Source organism: Martes martes (assembly GCF_963455335.1).
Source record: "Martes martes genome assembly, chromosome: 7".
In the NCBI taxonomy this organism is placed as follows: Eukaryota; Metazoa; Chordata; class Mammalia; order Carnivora; family Mustelidae; genus Martes; species Martes martes.
The window spans coordinates 110255403-110282660 of NC_137894.1; the positions used below are offsets into that span (position 1 = coordinate 110255403).

Consider the following 27258-nt stretch of genomic DNA (forward strand, 5'->3'; position numbering starts at 1 on the left):
ACTAGATATGAAGTATACATAAGTTCTCAAGAATATACTGTACTCTGTTACAGACTTTGGCCATGTTCACTTTCGATCATTATTAGCCAAAAGGCTGAGAAGCAGTCACTTTAGATCATTAAGAGCACAGTGATCTCCTTAAGATATAGTAAGGAACACTGTTAATGATTGTGAAGCTTTCAGATGCAAAATGATGTCTGCTTTAATATTGGGGCCACATCTTGATTTATTCTGAATGATCTCAGGTTCTACTGGAGAGGCATTGAAGTATCTAAGCTTTTTATTTTACTTTATCTTTGATTTCTCATATGTTCGAGGTAGGAAGGAATGAGAGTTAGTAGCATTTTTTTTTTTTTTTAAGTTCATAATTTTCTTCTGTCTTACCTCTGTAGCAAAGTTCTTCTGGTATATTTGGTATTTTGTTGTCATGCTATCACAAAAGGCTGTAATAGCCAGAAAGACAAAGATGCAGATAGGGGCGCCTGGGCGGTTCGGTGGGTTAAGCCTCTGACTCTTGATTTTGGTTTAGGTCATGATCTCAGGGTCATGAGTGCAAGCCCTGCATGGAGCTCCGCAGAGCTCTGCACCGGGCATGGAGCCCTGCAGAGCTTCACACTGGGCATGGAGCCTGCTCGAGATTCTCTCCCTCTGCCCCTTCTCCCTTCCCCTCCTTGCGTGCACTCTCCCTCTTTAAAAAACGATGCAGGTAGAGAAAGAAGCACTTAGAGATTTCAATGTGGAAAAGTAGGGAGTCACTGACTACATCTGAATGGATAAAGACAGGTCTTAATTTTTACCATTGCTTGTTACTGTTTTCTTTGAACTGTTTCATATCTTCCCCAGAGCTATGGCACCTTTTTTTAAATTCCTCTCTCTTTTCATTGGTATAACCATTGTTTATTATTAGACAAAATATATAAAAACCAGCCATCTATAAAAACCAACACTTTTATATGCATACACCTCATCATTTCTTTTATCAGATTGAAGCATATCAGAGATTATCTGGGATTGTTGGAAGAATTCTAGTTACTCTTCCACCAGTAAAATAGCCCTGTAGCTTTGGACATTTCCTTTGCTCAGAGGTTGGTGGTTTTTTGTTTGTTTGCTTGTGTGGAGGGGTTTTTCATTTCTTTGTTTTATTTTGAATTTTGGTATAAATCCTCTTCCCCTGGAGTGATTAAAGTGGCTGTACTTGCTGGGTTTGGAAGTGTCAAGGCTAGTAGAGGAGACCATACCTTGAAGCTGCAGGTATTGTCAGAAATCAAGAGAGTTGGTTATCAGAAACCCAATGAGAGAGCTGCTTATGAGTAAAGGGTTAGGGGCAGGATAGATACTATGTTTGACTTGCAACCAAAAGACCTGGTACCCTGCCCTTTTTACGTGTATAATGGGTGAAAAAGCATATAAAGCTGTGCCCTAAGAAAAAGCTTTTAAATATAAGGAGTTTTGCCTGTGTTCAAAGCCTGCATCCCATAGAGGCTTTGAATAATCTTTTAAATGTTCACTATTAGAGGTCTTTTCTTCAAACAGATGTTGTATTTTCCTTTTACATAAGAAGATACAGTACCATAGTGTTCTCAAGATTCAAATTATATTGAAAAAAAGGTTGGCTTATCATTTTTAAAAGAAACTTACATGAGCAAATGCCTCAGAACCACCGAGTCATTAGTTTTCCAATAAATAAGCAGCATTATAGAAGTAAGTTAAATGTGCATTAAATGAGACTATGTTGGGCTGAAATATAGGCTTCTGTTTCTGGATAAGATAGAGTAAACACATTATACCCTATTCTTCCTGCTAAGTACCAAGAAAAAAAAAATCCTGTACAACGTGGATCTTCTATGTTTGTTTATTTGCTTGTTTTATTCCTATATATCCCAGTTGGACATGCTAGAGAATCCTCCAACCTAAAAATACTTATGGATAAAGCAAAAAAAAAAAAAAAAAAAGGCCTCATTTTTTATTGCATCTATCCTGTTCCAGGCAAACGTCATGAAAACAGTTGCCCCCTGCCCTTCTCAGTCCCATTGCTGTGGAGCTTGAGCACCTAGCCCTGTCCACCATACCTGCCTTTCAGTAATGAGGGCACCCCTGCCTCTCCCAGCTGGTGTTAGAACCTCAGCGCCATTGGACAAAACCCATCTGCCATCACCACACTGCAATAATGAGGCAGTTCCCATTCTCACCACCACAAGAGTGGATGGAGGGTTATAGAGAAGAGGGAGTTAGAGAACAGGATTTTTCAAATCTGTGTTTGAAATCCTGGGCAGACCTCTGAACATCACATGCATGTAACTAATGAGAATTGATGCACAAAAAGGTTTGAGAACTGAACTCTGGTTTGATATACTACCTAGGCTTCACACTGGCTCTTGGTTAGCCCACAAGTGGGTAGAACAAAATAACACTGAAAAAGTTTTAACTATTAAATTGACATTTGAGCTACAGCCAGTACAAGTGAGCTAGGAATCTGTGTAGTTTGCTTCCTACCAAAATAGATAATAGAAAGCAGAGTCTCATAACATAATATTCACCATATACTAAGAACCAGGTAAATCTTAATTCAAATGACAAAAGATAATCAGCTATAGATAGTATACTGAAATGACACAGATGTTGGAATTACCTGATAAGTATTTTAAAGAAGATATAATAATAAAAGTCCTCCAGTAGTAATTACAGCCTGGAAACAAATGAAAAAATAGAAAGCCTGGGTGAAGAAATAGATGATATAATGAAAAAACAAATTAAAATTTTAGAACGGAAAAATGCAGTAACCTTTAAAGTAAAAAACTGGCTCATGGTAGGATAGCTGTAACAGAGGAAAGAATCAGAGCACTTGAAGTTAGAACAATGGAAATTATCCAGTCTGACAACAGAGAGAATAAAGATTGAAAAAAAAAAGTAAACAGAGCCTCAAGGACCTATGGGACAATAACAACAGCAACAAAAATTTATGTTTGTTATCTTTGGAGTCCAAGGAGAGAAGTTTAAGTAAGAGTGAGGGATTGAAGAAATGACTGAAAACTTCCCAAATTTGGCAAGCCAACAAGTTCAAGAAGTTGAGCAAATTCCCAACAGGAAAAACCCAAAGTAATCCATTTCCATCCACTTTATAAGTAATTTGCTGAAAACCAAAGGCAAAAAATTCTTTAAAGCAGCTAGAGAGAAACAATGCATTACGTAGAGGGGAACCATTTGAATGACAGTCAATTTCTCATTAGAAAACATGGAGGCCAGAGAGAAGTAGTAAGATATTTTTTAAGTGCCAGAAGAAAAGAACTGGCAACCTAGAATTCTTCATCCAGAGAAAATATAATGAGGTGAAATAAAAACATTTTCAGATGAAGGAAAACTGGAAGAATTCATTGCCAGCAGACTTGGTTTAAAAAAAAGAAATTCTTCAGATGGGAATAAAATAATGACAGAAGGAAACTTGGAATGTCAGGAATGAAGAAAATGCAAATGAAAGAGTAGATCTAGGGTAATTGATTAGTCTTCTCCACTTAAATTTTTAAAAATGTTTGGTGATGGAAAGCAAAATTTATAACATTATCTGATGTACTTTTCAATGTATGTAAAAGTAATCTTTAAGACAATTATATCATAAAAGGGGAGAGAGTAAAGGTAGTGAGGTTTCTGCATCCCACTTGAAATGCTGAAATGTTGATAAGAGTAGACTAATAAGTTATGTGTGTGTGTATATATATAGATGAATCAAAATTGAATACTCAGAGTTCAGATTACGCAAGGAAAGCAGGAATGGATGTTGGATTTGAAAATGCTTTTGCTTTATGAATTGGTATAATCATGGAGATTTTCTTCTTTAAACTATTAATGTGATAGATTACATCGAATGTATTTTGAATACTTAACCAACTTTGCATTCCTTGAATAAACCCCATTTGGTCATGATATATGTATATATGTATGTGTGTGTATATGTATGTGTGTGTATATGTATTTGTGTATATGTACATATATACATACATGATATACATATGATATATACATATATACACAAATATACATATCATAAAATAGGTTGAAAATAATAATAAAATATGTTGATAAGATGATAACAAATGTCAACATGATAAAAAAAAATTGACAAAATCCAGCACCCATTCATGACATGAAACACTCAGCAGACTAGGAAAAAATAGGACAAATAACCTACAGGTATCATCACACTTAATGGTAAAAGACTAAATGAAATACTTTATCCCTAAAATTGGGAATGAGGCAGTGATATCCTCTTTCACCTATTCTCTCACTCCTATTCATAGTAATGGAAGTTCTGTGCAGTCTAGTAAAGCAAGACAAAGAAATAGTAGCATACATACTAGAAAGAAAGAAAACTGTCCCTATTTGCAGGTGACATGATTGTCTACACAGTAAAATTGCAAGTAACCTACCAAACAATAACAATAACCACACAGCAGTAAAACTCCTAGAATAAATGAGTTTAGCAAAGTTGTGAGATAGGTAATCATCATTAATTATATTTCTGTATCCTAGCAAGAAATAATTGGAAACCAGAATTTTAAGACATACTGCCATTTATAGTTGCTCCGAAAACTGAAAGTGAAATACTTAGGTAAAAGTGCAATATAAAATGCTGATGAAAGAAATTAAAAATCTAATGAGTAAATTAATATATTATGTTGGAAGACTTAACATAGAAAAGATGTCAGTTCTTCCCAGACTGATCCATAGCTTAACATAATTCCTATTAAAATCCCAGCAAGTCCTTTTTTCTATTTGTTTATATAGACAAATTGATTCCAAAATTTATATGAAAATGCAAAGGAACTAAAACAGCTAAAGCAATTTTGAAAAAGAAGAATAAAGTTGGACCAATTATACTTTATAGTTTTAAGACTTGACAACTATAGCAATGGTAATCAAAATAATGTATGGTATTGGAGGAGGGATAGACCTACATATCAATGAAACAGAACAGAGTCCCAAATAGACCCATATGGGTATGCTAACTTCTTTTCATTGAGTTGAAATTTATAAAACTGTTATGCCCCAATAATGGGTCCGTGATTAAAGGAGCGAGACTGATACAAAGCGAAGGTCAAGCAAAGCTTTATTTCGCTCCAAGCATCAAGAATCTAACCGCACCTCTTGCAAGAAAGGGCGACCCTTCTCTGTTTCACAGTCTAGCTTTTAAGGGCAAAGGCCATGCGGTTGGGCCTGGCCACGCACAGGTGACCAATTGAATTATAATTTACCCTAGTAGACATTTGAATCAGCCTATTACACCCTGATTAGGATTGGCGCCAAAAGGGTTCCCAAAGGGCGGGGGCCCATACTCCTTGGTAGCTAGGGAGACAGTATGCAACCCCCTACTGATCGGATGTCTCCACCTGGCCAGACCCACCTTTGTATCTGGGCTTTGTTACCTGGAGCTGGTTTCCGGGACTTGTTTTTAAGTGAATCCCCGGGAGGAAGGGGAGCAGGGACAGTTTAAGGGTTAAACAACAAGGTTTTTGTTTAACCTCAATGAAAGCCTCTTGCTAAAATATAAAAATATAAAATAGGTCCTTACAAAACCATCTAAAATGAATAGTTTGGTGCTATCTAGTGCATTCACAAGGTCATGTGACCACTACCTTTAATCTAGTTGCATAACATTTCATCAGCTTAAGAGAAAACCTCATACCCTTTAAGCAGTTGCTCTCAGTCCCCCATTCCCTCTTCCCATAGCCTCTGGAAATGACCAATCTGTATTCTCTATGGATTTACCTATTCTGAATATTTCATATGAATCGAATCATACAATATGTGATCTTTACTCTCTGACTTCTTTGATTTAGAATAATGTTTTCAGGTTCTATCCATGTTGTAGCATATATGAGCATTCCATTCCTTTCTGTGGCTGAGTAATACTCCATTATGTGAGTATCACCAAAATGTGTTCATCTATTGATTTGTGGGTGGACATTTGGATTGTTTACACCTTTTGCTATTTTAAAATAGCATTGCTGTTAACACGTCTCTACATGTATTAGAGTAATAGTTTTCAGTTCTTTGAATATATATTTATGAGTAGGCAGTTGATTTTTAGGAAAGGTGCAAAAGCAGTTCAGTGGAGGAAGGACATTTCATAGGGGAAAAAATGAACTTGACCTAAACCTCACATTTTACATAAAATAACTCAAAACAGGTAGTAAATCTAACAGATAAATGTAACCTATAAAACTTTTAGAGGAAAGGGTTGGAATAAATCTTTGTGACCTAGGCTAAAAGTTCTTAAACAAGACACCAAAAAAAAAGGCTTATAAAAGGAAAAAAAAATCAGTAAGTTGAACTTTGTCAAATTAAAAGCTTTTGTCCTGTGAATGATCCTGTTGAAGAGGATGTAAAAACAAGCTATAGTTGGGGAGAAAATCTTCGCAAATCACATACCCAACAATGGTCTTGTATCCAGAATATATTAAGAATTCTTTAATGTCAACAGTAAGAAACAATCCAATTGGAAAATGGACAAAAGTTTTGAGCAAACAGTTCTACCATGGAGGGTATATGGATGACAAATATGCACATGAAAAGATGTACAAAATCATTACCTATTAGGGAAATGTAACCTAAAAACATGGTGAGATCCCAGCACACACCCATCAGAATGGCTAACATAAAAAATATCAAGAATTTAGAGCCACCAGCTCTCTCATATGTTCCTTAAGGAAATGTAAAATGGTATAGTCATTCCGGGAAATAGTTTGGCACTTTGATTCACAATTATACTTGTATATTTATCCTAGAGAAATAAAAATTCATATGCACACAATAATCTGTACATTTGCATGCATAGCAACTTAATTTGTAATACCATAAACCTGAAAACAGCCCAAATGCCCTTCAGTGGGTGAACAGGTTGTGGCACAATCCGCATAACAGACTAGAAGTTGGTAATAAAAGGAGCTGAACTGTTGATACACACAATAGCTTGGATGGATCTCAAGAGCATTATGCTAAGTGATTTTTAAAAAGGCCAAACTGAAAAGGCTACATACTGTCTGATTTCATTGATAACACTCCCAAAGTTATTAAATTATTTAGTCATGGAGACCGATCAGTAGTTGTCAGAGATTCAGAGATTAACATTTGGGGAAGGGTGTGACTCTTAAAGGGAGTAGTATAAGAGAATTTCTTTGTTTTGATGTAACAGTTTATATCCTGATTGTAGTACTAGTTACATGAGTCTATACATGTTATAAAATTGGATATACTATACACACACACCTCCAAAAAAAATGCATATAAAACCTGGTGAAATCCAAAGAAGGTCTATATATTATTAATTATGTTATGTAATGTCAGTTTCCTGATAATGATAATGAGCTGTGGTACGTAAGATGTTCTCATTGGGAAGGCTCTGTGGGAGGTATACATGGTAACTCTCTACTGCTTTTGTAATTTATTGTGGGCTTTAAATTATTTAAAAATAAACAGCAAAAAATTCAGTGTTAAAGATTTCAAAAAGTAAATAACCTGATTCAGTTAGATGGCTGTTAACCTGAGGCATTGAGGAAAATTATCTTAAGAATGTTTTATTTTTAATTAAAAGTGATAATAATAACTAGGAATTTCCAAGAAATTTACGCCCAGATAACGGAGGATTCTTAGTGCGTGGATAGCTGCATGGAGAAATAGAACAGTGCCTCTGTCCAGAGAAGAGGCAGCAGGATTTGATCTCTGGTTTAGTTATTATTGATGGTTTGATTTAAAAGCCAGTGAGTAGACAGACAAGTGCTGCAAGTACCAGTGCTCCTGGGATGAATGGCACTTTGCAGAATGGAAGAGCTGACAGACAGTTTAAGTTACTCATTTATTTACAACAAAACTAAACATTTGCAGCAGCCTTTGCACAGAACAGAGTATCAACTGATGTTTCTCTTTTGTATCTGCCGTCTACTTTATCCTTCTTTTCTTTTTACATCCTCTTTTGATCTGGACTAACCTCCCAGCTTGCTTTTACTTTTCTCCCTCCCCCCACCCCAGCCCCGCTCTTTCCCTCTACACTTCTTCCCTTTTCCCCCTTTCCTCCCCCTTTCCTCCCTCTTCCCCCTTTCTTCCCTTTCCCTCTGTCCTTTCCCTATTCTTTTCCCTTCTCCATCTTTTTAAAAGAGTACCTGTCATGTCCTCTCTGAATTTCAGTTTTAAGGAAAGCTTAATGAGTTCTGTTAAGTAAAATAGTGGAGGACATTTCTGAAATTCAACTTTAATTTTGAAAGTATGTTTTTTTTTTAACTTTAAAAAAAAAGATTTTATTTATTTGACACACAGAGAGAGAAATCACAAGTAGGCAGAGAGGCAGGCAGAGAGAGAGGGGGAAGCCAACTCTCCGCTGAGCAGGGAGCCCGATGCGGTACTCCATCCTAGGACCCCGGGATCATGACCTGAGACGAAGGCAGAGGCTTAACCCACTGAGCCACCCAGGTGCCCGAAGTATGTTATTTTTAAACTGAGCAGTTAGTTGGTTCTGACACCTAGAAATCAGACTCTAAACCTCTGGAGAAAAAACTGAAGGTGCTTGAGGTTATACGTCTTCTGTACATTTGTGTAGGATTAGCAGAATCTGGCTTCTCGGGTAACTTAGCTTTTCTTCACCAGCCTTATTTACATTGGATTCCTGAATGAGAAAAGTTGGATTTGAATGCATTGCATTCTTTCTCTGCCTCTCCTTTGTGGCTTTTATAGTAGCAGAAAATGTTACCGAGGTTGCTCTAATGTACTCATCTCTTGAGCCTGAAGTAGAGATTTTGTAGAGACCACCTGGGATATCCAGAGATGAAGGACTGCTGTCTCAAAGACCCTCCATAGAAGAAATGCCCCATCATGTTTGTTGCTTTCCACTGGATTTGTAGAATTTCCGTCTTTTTTAAAAATGGCTTTAGAACATTCAATAGAGCCTTCTAAGCAAAGAGCAAAAATTTCAAATATGTGTTTAAAGTAAGCCAATTGTTTGTTGCTTTACTTACCAAGATCTTTCCTCTCCTATAGCTGTATAATGACCATATGCCTTTGTTCGGTGTGTATGTATCTTGATATCTTTTCTCCATCAAGTTTCCACACTTAAAAGTTTATAAAATACCTAAAGGGAAATTGATTTCCTGCAGTATTGGGTAGCCTGCTTTTGCCTAAGCTATTGAGTTGTTCGTACTACTTGCAACAAATTGTTCTTTGTTGGAGGGGTAGAAAGGACACCTCTGTACTATCTTAACTTTGCTATGAAAATATTCATGTTTAATGGGTTAAAAGACAATAATTTCCAGGCCTGGCTTTTAAAAATGAGAATGCTTTTTAACTTCCTCTTTCATGGTTATTAACTATGCCCAGAGTTTTCATTTTAATTACCACAATGCAGTACTCCAGTTCTCTTATTTGCTTCATTACCTTCTCTGCTTTGGCTCTGAAAATAATTTTAGAGAAATAAAATCAGACTGTTTCGAATACAATGAAATGCTTTCACCACACTATTAAGGAATCTTTTCTTCATTACCAACAGAAAGCTAGATGTTGCAGATCTTTTTAAACAAACAAATTAAAGATATTCAGTCTTGTGATTAGAGGAGGCGAAGAGTACAATAAAATTTGACTTACCTGGCTCATTCCTTTGGTTTTTCTGACCTCTCTTCTTTGGAAATAGAAGCTGTCTATGGCTTAACTCCTCCCTAGAGAAGAAATGCTGTTAGAGAGTTACTGGAAGAATCCTCAGGGTTCTGAGTCTTTGTCCTTAAATGTAAGACCTGAAACCATCAAAGTATTAGAAGAAAACTTAGAGAGAAAGCTCCTTGGTCATTGTTCTTGACAATGAGTTTTTGGATATGACACCAAAAGCACAATCAACAAAAGTAAAAATCAGCAAGTGACTGCAGCAAATGAAAAGGCTTCTGCACAGCAAATGAAATGATAAACAAAATGAAAAGACAACCTGCAGAATGGGAGAAAATATTTGTAAATCATTTATCTCATAAGGAGTTAACATCCAGATGTATAGGGAATTCAACTCAATAGCAAAAAACAAATAACATAATTAAAATATAGACTGGGGATCTGAACTGACATTTCTCAGAAGAAGACCTGTGAATGGTCAAGAGATCACTAATCAGGGAAACAATGAGATATCACCTCTTACCTGTTAGACTGGCTATTATCATAAAGATGAAAAATAACAAGTTTTGTTAAGGATGTGGAGAAAAGGGAACCCTTGGACACCATTGGTGGGAATGTAAGTTGGAATAGCCATTATGGAAAACAGTATATAGATTCCTCAAAAAGTTAAAAATAGAACTACTATATGATACAGCAATCCCACTTCTTGGTAGTATATATCTAAAGGAAATTAAAAAAATCTATCTCAAAGAGATACTGTACCCCTTGTTCACTGCAGCATTATTCACAGGAGTTAAAATATGGAAACAGCCTATGTGTCTGTCAATGGATAAATGGATGGATGTGTGTGTGTGTGTGTGTGTAAAATGGAATGTTATTCAGCCACAAAAATAAGAAAATCTGCTTCTGCAAGATGGATAAGACACAGGAAGATAAATATTGCATGATTTCATATGTGCAATCTAAAAATGTCAAATTCATAAAAGCAGAGAGTAGTACAGTAGTAACCAGGAACAAGGAGATGGGGGAAATGGAGAGATGTTGATCGAAGGTACAGAAGTTCACTTATGTGGGATGAGTAAGTTCTAGAGATCTAATGTACAGCATAGTGACTATAATTAATAATACTGGCATTATATACTTGAAATTTGCTAAGAGAGTTGATCTCAAGTGTTCTCACTACCAGAAGTAAATTGTAATGATATGAAGTGATGGATATGTTAATTAGCTTGATTGTGGTAATCCTTTCACAGTGTATGTACGTATGTGTATATATGTATATATATCAACATGTTGTATACTTTAAATATATGAAATTCTTTTTTTTTAAATTTATTTATTTGAGAGACAGATCACAGAGAGAGAGGAGGAAGCAGGCTCCCTGCTGAGCAGAGAGCCTGATGCGGGGCTCGATCCCAGGACCCTGGGATGATGACCTGAGCTGAAGGCAGAGGCTTAACCCACTGAGCCACCCAGGTGCCCCTAAATATATGAAATTCTTATTGTCAAGTGTGCATTTGTCTATAAAGCTAGGAGAGTGACCAGATTAAGTCCTCTGAGGCTGTACTTCTTGTTGAATCATAGATTCAACATAACATAATAACATAGATTCAACATACATAAGAGCATTGAACAATAGATTGAGAGAGCTGAATTTAAATTCTGGCTTGTCACCAATTAATTTATTTTTGTCACTGTCAGCTTGACATCACCTTTCTCTCCCTACGTGGAGTTCAATTGAACTAATTGTTATTGAGCATTTACTCTTTACAGGAGTTGCCTGGAGATACTATGTCCAGTTTATATTGACTAAGGTTTTTTTTTGTTTCTTGTTAATTTAGCCTTTTAACACAATGTTTTTGGTCTGTAGTAAATCTAGGCAGATAAGTGAGGAAAATTACATGGCTGGAAAATTTTCCTCTGAAGAGGATTTTATTTGTGTGTATTGGAAATCTAAATAGTCGTGGCAAAAGGCTTTATCTCTGATTTAATTTAAAAGTCATGGAATCAGTAGTATTTTATAATGTTACATCATTAATTCACAATTACTACTAATTTACCGTGCGAACTTCTAAATCTTAGCAGAGCCTACATAATATAAGAATAATTCTGGTTTACTAGTTGATTCAAAATTACTTGATTTAGCAAGTAATCAAAATTACTTGATTTAGCAAGGTAGAAATTAAACCGGCTTCCTGATATGAAATATGTTCGATAGTAACTATATTCGTATTTTAACCAAAGTAAAAAGGTCTAAAATATTTCAGCATTATGATGGTGCCTTTAGTGAATTAGTAATCATTTAGGTTTAAGAGATGCTGCTTCTCTTAATGTACCATCCTAGAGGCATATTGATTTTAATATATGTCTCAATTTTTATTTATAGGATAATGAGAACAAATACAGCTTTTGGTTCTATTGATCGAGGGTCATTCTTGGAAACTAGCAGTGTCAGAACAAATGCCTCAGATAGTGTTTTTAAAAAAAAAAAAGGAAGAAAAGGAAACTGAAGACAGAAGAATGCTTTTTACCTTAAGTCCTTATTTCGTGGTTTATATGTACTATAGTGATAGCTTTGCTGGAGAATTATAACTATAAGAATGTTACATAATATTGTTATCTTATAAAGGTCCATAATTGGGCTACCTTGTGCACTAAATGCAAGAAATACTGCATTTGTCCAGTGTGAAATAGTATCTCTTGATATTATGAGGATAAATGAGATAGTATGTTTGAATTAGCTTTGAACATATACCATGTCATTTAGCTTCATAGTATTTCTGAGAAAGAAGGATGGATAAGCAGAAAGATAGTGAGGGAGATAATTTTTGTCACAATTTTAAATTAAATGAATCAAAATCATACAACTTAATTCATAACAGAGCCTGAATTAGAACAAAATTGTATCTTAAGCCTCTCTATGCAAAGTTCTTTAACTAGAGCATGTTGTCTCAAGTAATTTTGACAAAATTACCTCCTGTTTCTGAAACTTGAATAATCCTCATCATTCAAGGAAGAAGAACGTATGTGCCTATTAATGCCTTTGACTTCCAAGAAGACCCTATATATAAAAAACCCCACATTATAAGTATAATTTAGAGAGTTTATCATTTTACTTTGCTCTTAACTATCATTCTTTACAATATGGACACTCATTTACTAATGAAAAAAGTACTTTTATTTAGCATTTCATAAACACAATCAATTTTATCTTTTAAGGTTTAGTTTAAATACAATTTTTATTTATAACACTTTCCAGTTCAGCTGAAAGTGATTTTTCCCTCTTCTAGTCCTTAATTTCTTGTTCATCACAGACTTATTAAATTTAAGTTGTCTGTTATTATTTATGTATAATTTCTTATTCTATTGGATTGTTCAACTCCTGAGTTTGGTTGTATATATTAAGGGCTTAATAAATACTTACTTAATGAACAAAAGTTCACCTCTACTTGGTCAGTGAGTGATACTCAAGGCAGAGAGAAGTTGAGACCCACTCCCAGGGGACCTAAGAGGTGTATTTTCAATCTGTATTTCCCCATCTTCCATTCTCAGATGAGAAGTACTTCCTGGTAGGACTTCTACTGAGAGTGTATCATATTCCACACACACACGTCAGGTGTGTGTATGTGTGATGAGTGGAGTGTCATAAAAGGGGAGAAAGGAGAAGAATCAAAAGAATCACAATATAGAACAAAACAATATGCCTGCATTCTTGCATAACTGATAGAGAGATATAGAAGGAAATACATTAGGCACATATAGAAGTTATTGAAAAACAGATTTTATCATCAGATATAGCTACCCTGTTAAAGTGTTAGCATAATTAAAGCTTCTTTTAGTAATGAGGCCCTTCTATATATGCTTGCTTATGGATGAGACCTACCAGCAAGCCTTTTGAAGACAGAAAGTGTAAAACCAGGATCAATGGCAATTGACAAAGGCTATTTGGTAAGAAATTTGAAGATTATGCATACATATATATGCACACATGCATGTGTGTGTGTGTGTGTGTGTGTGTGTGTAACAACAATTTATAGATTCCTGTAAATCTGTTTGTTGCTTGTTTTTTTCTAGATATTTATTCTGGTGAGCCTAATCTTATGTTAGAAACACACATTTTTTTTTTCTATTTCTCACTCTCTCTGGCTTTTTATGAACAAGATATTTTGAATTTTTCAGACTTTTAAATATTTTTATGAAAAAATTGGGCTGTGGCTCTGAGCTTCTTCAGTACTTTATTGACTGTTCTAGTCATTCTACTCATTCTAGTCATTCATTTTCTCTTCTCTTACTGCTAGCCTCTGCCTTTGAATCTTCTGTTGGTTACTGTGTATATATGTAGACCTTTATCATTCCAGAACCAAATTTTCCTTTCTCTGTGTTGTCTATGGCTTAACAAAAAGATTTAATATATTCTTGATTTAGCTTGGTTTGAGGAGCACGAAAAATCTTGATTTAAGCTTCGTTTCATAAACTGTCCATTTCTTTCTCTTAGGACTCAGTTCTTGTGCTCAAAGCATTGCATTCTAATTAAACTCAGGAAACACAGTAGATGTGCTTGTCTTAATGCAGATGTGTCTTCTTTTTATTTAAAAAAAAAAACAGCTTGTGGTTTCAAATTATTATGTTCCCTCACTCTTTTTCGTTAAAAAAAATGAAGATTAATGTTAGACATAATAGGGAAAACTGAATGTGAGGTATATGTGATCTCTGTACTATCTTTGCAATAATTCTGTGTATCTAAAAGCTGTTCTAAAAGAAGAAGTCTTTTGAAAAATATATAAAGGACATTTGCTTTTTCATTCATATGAATTTTAGAGATATTCAAGTGCTATATTTCTTACAAATCATTAAAAATCTGACAAATGTCAGTGTTCTTTATTTGCCCTTTAGATAAACTGTTGAGCTAATAATAAAGCTTTGGATCAGTTTGAGAATGTTATGTATTCCCAAGATTCTTACATTATAGTGGATAGAAAATAAATGATACTGGTCTTCCAATAACACATCACATACCCTTCTGTTCCTCTCAAATTTTTTATGGCTAAACCAACTAGATTTCAAAGTCTCAAATGAAAAGAATCAGCAATTCTAGTACTTGATTAGGGAAACAGTATTGACCAAATCTTGCTGAGTTTTATCTGGATTCTCTTAGATTCATAAGGACTCTTAACTTTTCAGAAGGTTCTTGATAGGGGCACCTGCATGGCTCAGTGTTTTAAGCATCTGCCTTCGGCTCAGGTCATGATTCCAGTGTCCTGGGATAGAGCCCCACTTAGGGCTCCCTGCTCAACAGGGCAGGGTGTCTGCTTCTTTTTCCCCCTTCTCTTGTGCTGTTGCTTGCTCTCTCTCCCTCTCAAATAAATAATTTTTTTTTTTTTTTTTTTAAAGAAGGCTCTTGGTATTGGGTTCAGCTTTATCTAAGAAGACCAGTCTGCTGTGGCACAACTGTGTTGCATTTTCCCTTCAGCTTTTCCTTCAGAATCACCTTCCTAGCTTTTGTTTCTAAGGCTCTGCTTGACCACGTAGATGATATCCTGGGAAATAGTTGTAGATTTGTGGTTTGGCGGTTGCTTTTTCTCAGGGCTCATATAAATTGAGAACTGGTTACTTTGCTTCTCACTTTGTGGGAGAAAAGATTCTGTTCCTGAAGGCACCTATCCTTTCTTTAAACCTTGCAGACAAAGCAGCTTAAAACTTCCTAGGCTAAGGAGTCCCTGTCAAAACAAATTTTTATTTGAAGACTAAGATACCTAAGGCTATTTAACAATAGCCCATATGAATTATCGCAGAGTCAAAGCTTTAGAATAAAAAGGACATCTCTCATTAACTAACCCTGTTGCACCCACTGTTAGATAATATTGTTTTAACCACTTGCTATTCATCTTATAGTGGGGAATACAAATAGAAAAATGGACCTCCTGATTAAAAATTGGCATAACAGTAGGTGGGCAGTTAGGTATGAAATAGATAAAGGCGATTAAGAGGTACAAACTTCCAGTTATAAAATAGTCAAGGAGATGAAAAGTACAGCATAGGGAATATAGTCAATAATATTATAATAATGTTTGGTGACAGATGGTGACTACACTTATGATGAGCATGAGTACTGTATAGGATTGTTGAATCATGTTGTACACCTAAAACTAACATAACACTTATGTTAATTATACTTCAGTGACTAAAAAATTGGCATGATATGGAACATATTCTGCTTTTTATTATGAAATAACTAGTAGCTATCACCAAGATTAGTTTTTTTTTAGGTCCTGAACTCATTTTTTTTTATTCAGTGGTTTTACTTCCATAATGAAAAAATACTTTTTGTTTGTGACATCTAGAACTCTGAAGATAGATGGAATTAAGAGGTAAATTAAAGTTTTGCATTTAAGATGATTTGAGTTTCAGCTGAAAAGGTAGGCACAACATGCTGAAATAGAGCTGGAATAAATAAACTATTTTACTTCTTTCATAAAAATCTTAGTCTATGCAACTCTGAGTTCAGAGATGATCGTACTTGCATATTCTGAATGATGGAGAAGTGAAAGAGTATTCTTTTCAATGTAATGCTTCAATTTTATATTTGTTTAGTGATGTTTCCAAAGCAGTTGTTCCTTCTCATTGCCATCTTTTTAAAATAAACTTTCGCTGGATTCTTTGAAATTCAATCCTTAAAGCTGGTTTCTTTGTTTAGTAAGATACACTGGATCAGGGACCTGGGTGGCTCAGTTGATTAAGCGTCTGCCTTCGGCTCAGGTCATGATCCCGGAGTCCCAGGACTGCGTCCAGCATCAGGCTCCCAGCTCCACAGGCAGTTTGCTTCTCCCTCTGACCTTCTCCCCTCTCCTGCTCTCTCTTACTCTCTCCCAAATGGATAAATAAAATCTTTAAAAAAAAAAAAAAAAAATATGCTGGATCAGTCCTGGCTAATTATACGATTTTTGACACTTGTCACTTATAAAGAGAAGATGACCTCTCTTCACCTTTGTTTGTCTTTCTCCTTGACAGAATCCCAAGGACTGCAGCAAAGCCAAGAAGCTGGTATGTAATATCAACAAAGGCTGTGGCTATGGCTGTCAACTCCATCACGTGGTCTACTGCTTCATGATTGCATATGGTACTCAGCGAACACTCATCTTGGAATCTCAGAATTGGCGCTATGCTACTGGAGGATGGGAAACTGTGTTTAGACCTGTAAGTGAGACATGTACAGACAGATCTGGCACCTCCACTGGACACTGGTCAGGTAAGAAGGCTGTGTACTATTTCACATTTCTGGGTTGAACTGCCACGTTCCACATTATCAGATTTCTACGCTCAGTTTTATGGTTCCTGGTCATCTTTTTCTCTGGATCCATGACTCTTCTATGTTACCAAGGTAAAATTTAGAATGATACTTTGTTTTAAAAGTGCTTTATGACCTATTTCATTTCTAATGTTCATTTTTATCTGGCTTTAACAAAACCACTACTTTTTTTAAGGAATGTAATTTACTCTTTTAATGATAATACACGATTCACTTTTTAGGGTACTTTCACATTATTGAACTCATTTGATATTCATAATTATTTAGTAAAGTAGACTGATAAATGAGAATCTTCACCATGTGTTAGAATCACTTGGAAGGCTTGTAAAAACACTGGCTTCTGATTCAGTAGGTTTGGGAGGGGTGCTGAGAATTTACATGTCTAACAAATTTTCCAGATCCAGGGATGAATCATTGAGGCAGACCATGCAGGCATCTTTACCTCCATTTTATAGTTCAGGACAATGAAACCTAATTTGCTTGTGCAATTTTAATTTTATTCAGGAAACATTTGATGAGGAAAAATATGAGTAAGGTACTGTGCTAGACATTATCTCCAAGAATTTAGTGATAAAGGAAATAAAATATAGAGTTTCTTTCTGCTTATCTATTGTTCTTTCTACACCATGGTGATCTTTAAACAAGGTCTAAAGTTGGGCTACCCCTGTGAAAATCCTGGCTTTATCAGTTTGTAATCTTGGGCAAGTTACCTAACCTAGGCCTTAGTTCTCTCATCAGTAAAATGGGAAGTAATAATTTACTTACCTCTTTGAGTTGTTGGTAGGATTAAGTGAAACAATATATGTAATGCACTTAGCATAGTACTTGATACATGAATTCTAGTAATTATTAACTACTGTTAATAGCTTTATTCATTGGGTAGATATACAGTGAGTACCTACAGTGTGGCAGATACTGAACTAAGTGATTAGGTAACTGCTAAACAAGACAATACACCATCTCTGCACTTAGATCTTGTGGGAAGTCAAAAATTTTTCAAAAGGCTGAGGCATTTATGTTAATATAATTTCTCATGGAGCGGAGCATCTTTTTTCACAAATTTAAGAGTAGATGTGGAATTAAGTAGCTCTGTCATTGCCAAAGGGAGTAACTTTAGTTCCTTTGTCTCTTTTTACCTCCTTTGGAAAATATCAGATACTATCTGACTCTTCACAGAAGCGACAGAAAAGTTAATTGGGTAGTTTTTATAAAATGCTTTAAGTTGTGCTATAAAATTTCCTATATGAATTTATTTTTTATTTTTTAAAGATTTTATTTATTTACTTGAGAGAGAGAAAGAGAGCAAGCACACAAACAGGGGGAGGGGGAGTAGGAGAGGAAAAAGGAGGCTCCCTGCTGAGCGAGGAGCCCAGCACAGGGCTCAATCCCAGGACCCTGGGATCATGACCTGAGCCAAAGGGAGACACTTAACTGACTGAGCCACCCGGGTGCCCCAGTTCTATATGGATTTAAAGTATTATTTTGTGATGTGAGTTTTGCCTTCCTTAGGATGATTTAGGAGCCCTATTGTATATATCAACATATTTTTTCTTTGTAACTCCAAGTTTTAAAAGAACCTCTTAATCTAGAACCTTAGCTAAGCTTTGATTTTGAGGTTACATCTCCCATTGATCTGTTCTATAGTTTACAGCTGGGGCAAACAGATTAGGTGTCAAGGTTAGGAAGATACAGGAAAAGCAGTTCTGTCAGATTCATGGTAGCTAGCTTTTCCATTTGTGTACTTAGTTTAGTTTCAAGCCTCTTTGCTTGTGAAGTATGCAGCCAGAGTAGGGCAAGGTTCTTATGTTAATAGAAAAGTAAAAAGTTGGCCTCACTAGACTTACCAAATTTAGTATATAGTTTTGCCTTGCCTAAAAGCTACCACTAGTTGTTTGGTTTGATTTTTAGTCCTTGTTCATACATTTTGTAGTCTGTATTGGCAACTATAGCATTTGAAGGCTAAACAGGCTTGAATTTGAAACATGCAGAATTTCTGAATTTCTTAATGTTATAGTTAAACAGGTTCTAGAAACCATTCTTCTTTTACGTGGATTCTAAGGCCTAGTAGACCCCAGCTGATTTATCCAGGATTACGCAGAACTGTGGTTGGCACATTGACTTCCACCTCCCTTCCGTCTACATCCTTCCCAGTTCATTCATGCCCAACACCTTACCCATTACAACCATGGTTGGCACAGAGACTGTCCTGAATATCTAGGAACTAAATAAAGTTACTAATTTATTTCCTCCCCCTGCCCTGTAACTTTTTTCAGACCTTCCATATAATTTCCACTGAAGAGTTATCTGTGGTATTTTCTTCTCAGTCATTTGCAGTCCCTAATTAAAGAAGTCATTTTATCATGGTAGCACAGAATTACGATTTTAATTTATAGATCTTTCCCTTATCACTACAGGTATTGTATAAAATCATATACTTTTCTTTGTGCTAATGAATTAAACTGCGCCTGTTGGACACCTTTAATTAATTAAACTGGTGCTTATTTTCAGTATGCTTACAGAACTCATTGTAACTAAAAGAATTTAGATGCTAATCATTTATCTAAAGGAAGAGATTTATGTTTTGAGCTTAGAATATTTTATTTTTATAGAAGCTGTGGTAGCTCTCCACTTCTGTTTCTGTTTATATACATTATCTGAATATATACCTTTTGGAGAAACTAACCCACTTCTAGAATAAGAGGAAACAGAATGAATTTTAATAAGCTCTTTAACATTAATTCTTCAGTTAGCCATAAATCAACTACTACATCTGTTATTGTACTGACTTGTATAAAGAATCTTGGGATATTTCCCCTGGCACCACTGCCATGAAATTATTATTGTTTATACACACTTGACATGATGTGCCTGCAGGTAGAATTTAGTGATTTCTATTGAAATCTGTCACCAGTACAGGAATTAGTATGCACATCTGATCATTTCAGTAGCTAAAGCATACCTTGTTGTGGGTTGAGTTCTGTTTTTCTCCTTTGTTATTTATGAAATCATATCCTTTGTACTAAATAATTTCATTAAGTGAAGCAAAATACTCAAAATTATGCTTCCAATTATAATAATAATAATAATATTTCCCATCACCAATAGATGTCATATCTATTCTAAAGTTGCTGATAAAATGGACAATTTATTTTTCTGTATATGCAATTTATTTTTCTATATATACAAGCTGTTTCCTAAACTTGAACTAACTACATGTAATAAGACTCATTCTTCCAAATATATTCCTTATGATAATTCAGAATGGAATCTTGGTGTTTAATGGTTTGAAGTATCAACAGTTAATTGATTTGATTTTTAATATATATTAACTGTTTGGAGCTATTATAATGGCCAGCTTCCAAAATGCTTATCTAGTTGATGTAAATAGTCTTGAATAGATGATTTAGCAACAAAGAACCTCAACCATTTAAACTCAGTTCTCCACTCTTCTTTCTGTCCTCAAAATTGAACATTTATTCAGATTAGCAGTTAAACCACTCTGACTATTTTGTATTCCCTTCTCTTGTCTTTTCCCACTGTCTTAATATGTAATAAATTGAACTGACTTAATTTGATAGGTCTAATTGGAAAACTTTCTTTTAAATGAAGATAATGACTAGTAACAAAAAGTGTTTCTAAATATGATAAAAATTTAATGCCCTAGAGGTGCCTGATTTAAATACATCTTTAGGTAGATTGACATTTGCTATATTTAGTTACCTAAACTGGATGGTTACCTTCTCTCCATACCTCATTTCAAAAAGATTTTGGTCAGAGTTTTATTTGTTATCCTTATATGGAGGCAATCTTAAAATAGAAGTAATTTAATAAAAGCCCCTGCTCCGTGCCAGGCACCATGCTGGACTACACGAAGAACACAGACACAGTCCCTGTCCTGTCAGGGGCAGCCTAGGGGGAAAGGCAGACAACTGAATGGACATTAAAATATATTGTGATACGGGTAAGTTAATCGGACTCTGAAGCATGTATCTAACACATATTTGGGATTCTTCTGGAAGAAGTGATTTTTAAACTGAGGCCCAAAGTATGAGTAGGAGTCAGCCAGATAGAGATTTGGTAGCATTTTCTGTCATTGGGCACAACATGTGAAAAGAGAGGCAAGAGAGCATTGGGGAAACTACAAGTAGTTCCTTGTAGAGTTTGGTTATTGAGAGACTGAAGTTTTGTTCCGAAAACATGTGTCATTTATTGGGTTCCTGTTTGGATGGTGTACGATTTTGTTCCTCCTTAAAACCAACAGGTTTTAGTTCAAGATTCAGAGCCCTTTGTTTTAGTTTTCTTCAGAGATGAGCAATGTTAGAAATTAATTGGCTTTCAGCTGGCTCTTGGTGTTATCCAAGTACCACTGAACTTTTTTTTAATAAAAATTTGTTTCATTTTTAATACCCTTTAGAGTTTATTCTTGGTAAATTTTTAAAAGCTGACAAATAACACAAACTAAAATTCAGAAAAAAAACAAAATATTTTTGTTAATTGTCTAAAACAGTTACATAGTGCTATTTTCCCTGCATTTTGAAATTGAATAATTTCTGTATGATAACAATTTGCACTATCATTTTGTATGGAAGGAATAGAAAGGTAATTCAGCCTTCTAGCTTGGTTGATCAAGTTATTTTTCCAGTTTTATTGAGATATAATTATCATATAACATTGTATTAGTTTAAAGTGTACAACATAATAGTTAACATGATCACTTCGTATACTTACAAGGACTTTTAAGATTTACTCTTTTAGGGGCGCCTGGGTGGCTCAGTGGGTTAAGCCTCTGCCTTTGGCCCAGGTCATGATCTCAGGGTCCTGGGATCGAGCCCCGCATCGGGCTCTCGGCTCGGCGGGGAGCCTACTTCCCCCTCTCTCTCTGCCTGCTGCTCTGCTTGTGATCTCGCTCCCTCTGTCAAATAAATAAATAAAATATTTAAAAAAAAAGATTTACTCTTTTAGCAACTCTCAAGTATACAGTATAGCCTTGTTAATTATAGCTGTTATGGTACATTATATCCCCAGCCTAATTTACCTCTTAACTGGAAGTTGGTACCATTTGACCACCTTCACCCTTTTCCTCTACCTCTGCCCTTCTCCAGCAAATCTGTTCTATTTCGAGTTCAGTTTTTTTTAGATGCCACATACAAATGAGATCATATAGTATTTGTCTTTCTCTGACTTATTTCACTTAGCATAATGTCCTCAAGGTCTATTGGTGTTGTCACAAATGCTGGGATTTCCTTCCTTCTCATGGCTGAATAATACTCTTCTATGTGTGTGTATTTTCTTTATCCATTCATCCATTGGTGGACATGTAGGTTGTTTATGTGTCTTGGCTATTGTGAATAAGGCTGCAGTGAAAATGAGGGTACAGATACCTCTCTGAAGTAGTGATTTCATTTCCTTTGGATATATACCTAGAAGTGGGATTGCTCAATCACATGGTAGTTCTACCACTAAACTCCTTAAGCAAATTATCTGTCACTTAGGTCAAAAGGAAAATCTTTCTTTTTTTTTTTTTAAGATTTTATTTATTTATTTGATAGAGAAAGAGAAAGTGAGCACAAGCAGGGGGAGTGGGAGAGGGAGAAGCAGGCCCCCAGCCTAGCAGGGAGCCCAATGTGGGGCTCCATCCCAGGACCTTGGGACCATGACCTGAGCCAAAGGCAGACGTTTAACAGACTGAGCCACCCAGGTACCACAAAAGGAAAATCTTTAGCAAACAAAGCACAAATTAAATTATACTTCAAGTTTTCCTGTGAAACTGTTATTTTTAACATTTAAAGAACTACTAAGATGTCGAATCATCTAAATGATCCAGCTAGTTTGTATCCTAAATAATGGCTAAACTCTCATAGACTGATTGATAAACCAATGAAGTGATTAAGAGTCTATAGGCATACTAAACCTATTAGGATAGGCTATGGATATGCTATGTGACATTTTTACAGTAATATTTTCAACCTTTAGTGATTGATTAATAGAAACTTGAAATAAATGCATGTATTTTAGATCCCTCATGCTACAACGACATCTTGATTTCTCTGTTTAGGTAATGTGAGGAAGAGGAAAAAATATGGGCCCTGAGTTTGACCATATCTGATCTCACTGTTGTTTTTATCTTTCTGGATTTCGGCAATTAATTATAGCTTCTGAACCTCTGTTTGGCTGTACAAAAAGCTCATGATACTCAAGACCTACCTCTCTATCCACTTTAGTAGGGCTGTAATCACAAGGAAAAATGATTAAGAACTATAACAGGTATAAGGTCATTTTCATGTACAGTTTATTTTCATCATGTATGTTTGGTCCCAGATTTTAAAATACAAACATGATAATGGAATATATTATTAGATTATAACCTGCAACAACAGAAAAGTTATCTTTTTACTCTTAGATGAAGATTGAGCTTTTAAAAGAGCATCATATAATTTTTCCTTTTTAAAATTGTAGTGTTTATGTATATGATTTTATACAGTACTTGTAGTGATAAGGGAAAGATCTATAAATTAAAATCGTAATTCTGTGCTACCATGATAAAATGACTTCTTTAATTAGGGACTGCAAATGACTGAGAAGAAAATACCACAGATAACTCTTCAGTGGAAATTATATGGAAGGTTTGAAAAAAGTTACAGGGCAGGGGGAGGAAATAAATTAGTAACTTTATTTAGTTCCTAGATATTCAGGACAGTCTCTGTGCCAACCATGGTTGTAATGGGTAAGGTGTTGGGCATGAATGAACTGGGAAGGATGTAGACGGAAGGGAGGTGGAAGTCAATGTGCCAACCACAGTTCTGTGTAATCCTGGATAAATCAGCTGGGGTCTACTAGGCCTTAGAATCCACGTAAAAGAAGAATGGTTTCTAGAACCTGTTTAACTATATGTGCTGCCGAAGCGAGCACATAGAACCTGTTTAACTATAACATTAAGAAATTGAAAGAGATCCAGAGAGGAAAGATAACTTCTGAGAATAACCTCTAGACATTAAAATATCTCTGTGTTTAATAAACCCTCTGTTGAATCTTAATAAAATTCTAGACCAAAGAGTCTCCCCTGCAGCTACCTTAAGCCTCCATCTCAATATTTTTCCTGTACCAACACATCTGAGGTACAAGATTTACTCCCACCCCTAACAGTGGCTCACTGTAGTTAGCAATTTTTAAAGTGGCTGAGTTTGGGGGGTAAGAGGTGGTGGTACTGGGCTTGGAGAGTGAGTTGGTGCCATAAATAGTTGAAAAGCAAGCTCTCTGTGCTTCAAGATTCCAATGCCTCTGTCTGTCCTATACCCCATTCCTCTAAGAATTACTGACCTAAGCAAGTATCATTGCCGGTACATAAGGACTTTTGTTTCAACCTATATGACTTTTGTTTTGCTATTCATGTTTCATAAAAGAAAGAAAGATCTTTGTTTCAAGAATGTAAAATACCAGATTATAAGTATGTCTCAGAAGAACTCAAACTACTTTTCACTATGACATTTCTTTTATCTTCAGCTTCCCACTGAAAGACATAAAAAGAAGCCTTTGATATCTCATTTATAGTTATGAAATAAAAGATTAGGGAGCTGAAGCTTTGTCTACACAACAGCCTTGCCCGGAGTGAGCCCACATGGAGACTTATTTCCAAATTTATTTCTACAAGTGCTTTTCAAGTTGAATTATAAGTAAACCTGGGGAAAGTGAGTCAGAGGCTTACAAACTGCCAGGATAAACATGGTACATTTTCCTGGACTATTAATTTTCGTTGCTGGTACATAAGTTCAGTCATTTTCAAATAATAAAACAAACAGGATATTATAACGGTGTAAAATGAAAAATTTGATGAAACATCAAACTTCAGCCCATTGGTTTAGACTAAGATTCGCAAGTAGTGTAAGTTTACCCTCCTTTGCTATTGGGAGCATTTTGCTGGAAAACTTTAAGAAGCACCATTCTATATTTGGAATTTTAGTTTATTTTATCCTCAAGAGGAAACTCTAGAGGGCAATAGGGCCTAGGTCTTTTGGCTTATTTACACAGGGCCAAGCACTTAATCGGAATATAATAAACGCAATGAAAGAAACATGTAAACCTACCTCTCCTGCATCGTGGTCCAAATTTCAAACTATTACCCTGCAAAGCTGTGTGAAGCACTTTTACCAAATTGTAGATTGTGTTTTTTTAAAAGATAGCTTATCACTAAGAATGAATCTTTTTAGAAATATATTCTGGGCTTTTTAGACAAGGTTCTGGCAGAATGAGTTCAGAGATAAAAAAGAGGTATGTTTTAGGAAGTAGCAATACATAATAAGCATTAAAGTGGAGTAGAAACAATTTCATTGGGAAAGTTTTTGAAAAGTCCTCTTACATCTAGTTAGAACCTATCCAAGGTTGTTGGAGCTAGAAATAGAATCCAGGTACTCTTATTCCCTGTGCAGTGTCTGGGCCACATAGATAGCCATGATACCAGCCTCAGAAATTATCAGTGGTTTTGTAAATACAGATATATTTTTATGTTACAAGTGTGTTTCTTAAAGATTTGGTTAGAGGCACCTGGGTGGCTCAGTCAGTTGGGCATCTGCCTTCCACTCAGGTCATGATCCTGGGGTCCTGAGATTGAGTCCTATGGAGGTCTCCCTGCTCAGTGGGGAGACTGCTTCTCTCTCTCCAACTCCCCCAGCTTGTGCTCGCTCTCTCTCTCTCTCTCAAATAAGTAAATAAAATCTTTTTTTAAAAAGAAATATTTGCTATAAATTGAATTATTATAAATCCAAGTCATGTTTTAAATATTTTAGTGGAGCTATATAAAGGATTCCCAAAGGAAATCCTTTCCTAAAGTAAAGAACCTTTCTTCTAATATGATCTAGTAGCCCTCAGATTCATCAATTGTTTTTCCTTCCTTCCTTCCTTCCTTCCTTCCTTGCTTTTTCAAATGTTTGGCTTCATCTATGTAAGTCTTTGAGGCTCAGTCATATTTAGCTTTTGATTCAAACATCAAAGTATATAAAAGGATGAATGCAGTCTTTCAGTAGCATTTTGATAAGAGTTCTGTTTGTTTAAAACATTGTTTAAAACATCACATTCAAGTTTAGAAATGATTCTACAAATAAGATAACTATTGAAATGATAAAGAAAGTAAAGAATGCCTCCTAGCTCTTTTGGCTAGTTTTATATGCAAGAGTTCTGAGCATGATATAAATCTAGAATTTCCTTATCGTTCTTCCTCAAGGTTATATAAATTATAAGTTAATTCCAAGGAATAGGAAAAGATAATAGTCCATGATCTTTAGTGGAATTATACATATCCTTTTTTTCCTTCCAAAAGGATGTTGCTGAGTAAGAAGACTTGGTAGAGATTTATACATTAGATAACAATATAAAATTTATTTTATATATATGTAATTTAGATAATAGACTTTCCTTCTCACACATTTTCCTTGCCTTTGGCAGAAGGTCAAAAGCAGATTGCAGAATTATAAACAGCCCTAGCTGATACTTTAGGGTTCAGTATTCTTTCTCCTGTTTTGTTTCCCAGAAAGCTAGGAATAAAAATATTACTGACAGTATTGGAAAGGATTAGACCTGAGTTCCCTACCTTTTCAAAAAGAGGTATTCCTTTTCATTCAATTAAAGTTTAATCTACTAATGTAAGTAGCCTTTATACAATGCAGATTGCATTTCCTAGAAGCAAGAAATTGCAGATAGTAATGCTATAAGTCAAATGGATTTTGCCAAAAGATATAATACTATAATTGGGATTATTATAATTTTTACTCAAAAATTGTGTGTCTGGAGCACCTGGCTGACTCAGTCTGTAGAGCTTGTGACTCTTGATCTCGGGATTGTAAATTCAAGCCCCACATTGGGTGTAGAGATTACTTTAAAAAAAAAACAAAAACAAAACTAAAGGGGCACCTGGGTTGAGTGTCCAACTCCTGATTTCAACTCCGGTCATGATCTCAGGGTTGACAGATCAAACCCAGTGTTGGGATCTGCACTGGGCATGGATATGGTCATCTTAATACCTGTCCTTTGTACCTTACAGAGTTATGAGGATTCAAAGTGATAATGTATTTGACAAGGCTTTATATATTTTAAACCACCCTGTTTGTTTTTATTAGAACTTTAGCTTTATGGAAACAACAATAAGATAACCTTTGAAGAATACGATATCTATATTTTAAAAGTAATGTGTTATTTCTATTTCAGAGGAAAGATTATTGTATGGTAGAAACAAGTGTTAGTGAGGATGTGGGGAAAAAGGAATCCTTTTGCACTGTTGGTGGGAATGCAAACTGGTGCAGCCACTATGGACATCAGTATGGGGTTCCTCA

The 27258-nt window shown here is 35.4% G+C and overlaps 1 protein-coding gene across 2 annotated transcripts in view; it reads left to right on the plus strand.

The window, feature by feature from the left end:
* FUT8 (fucosyltransferase 8) overlaps nt 1–27258 on the plus strand; it is a 304241-nt gene that overhangs the window by 226386 nt on the left and 50597 nt on the right. For both annotated transcript variants that reach the window (XM_080808026.1, XM_080808027.1), the window contains one exon: nt 16642–16879. In XM_080808026.1, the coding sequence (XP_080664152.1) occupies nt 16642–16879 (238 nt within the window). The remainder of the gene's footprint in view (nt 1–16641; nt 16880–27258) is intronic.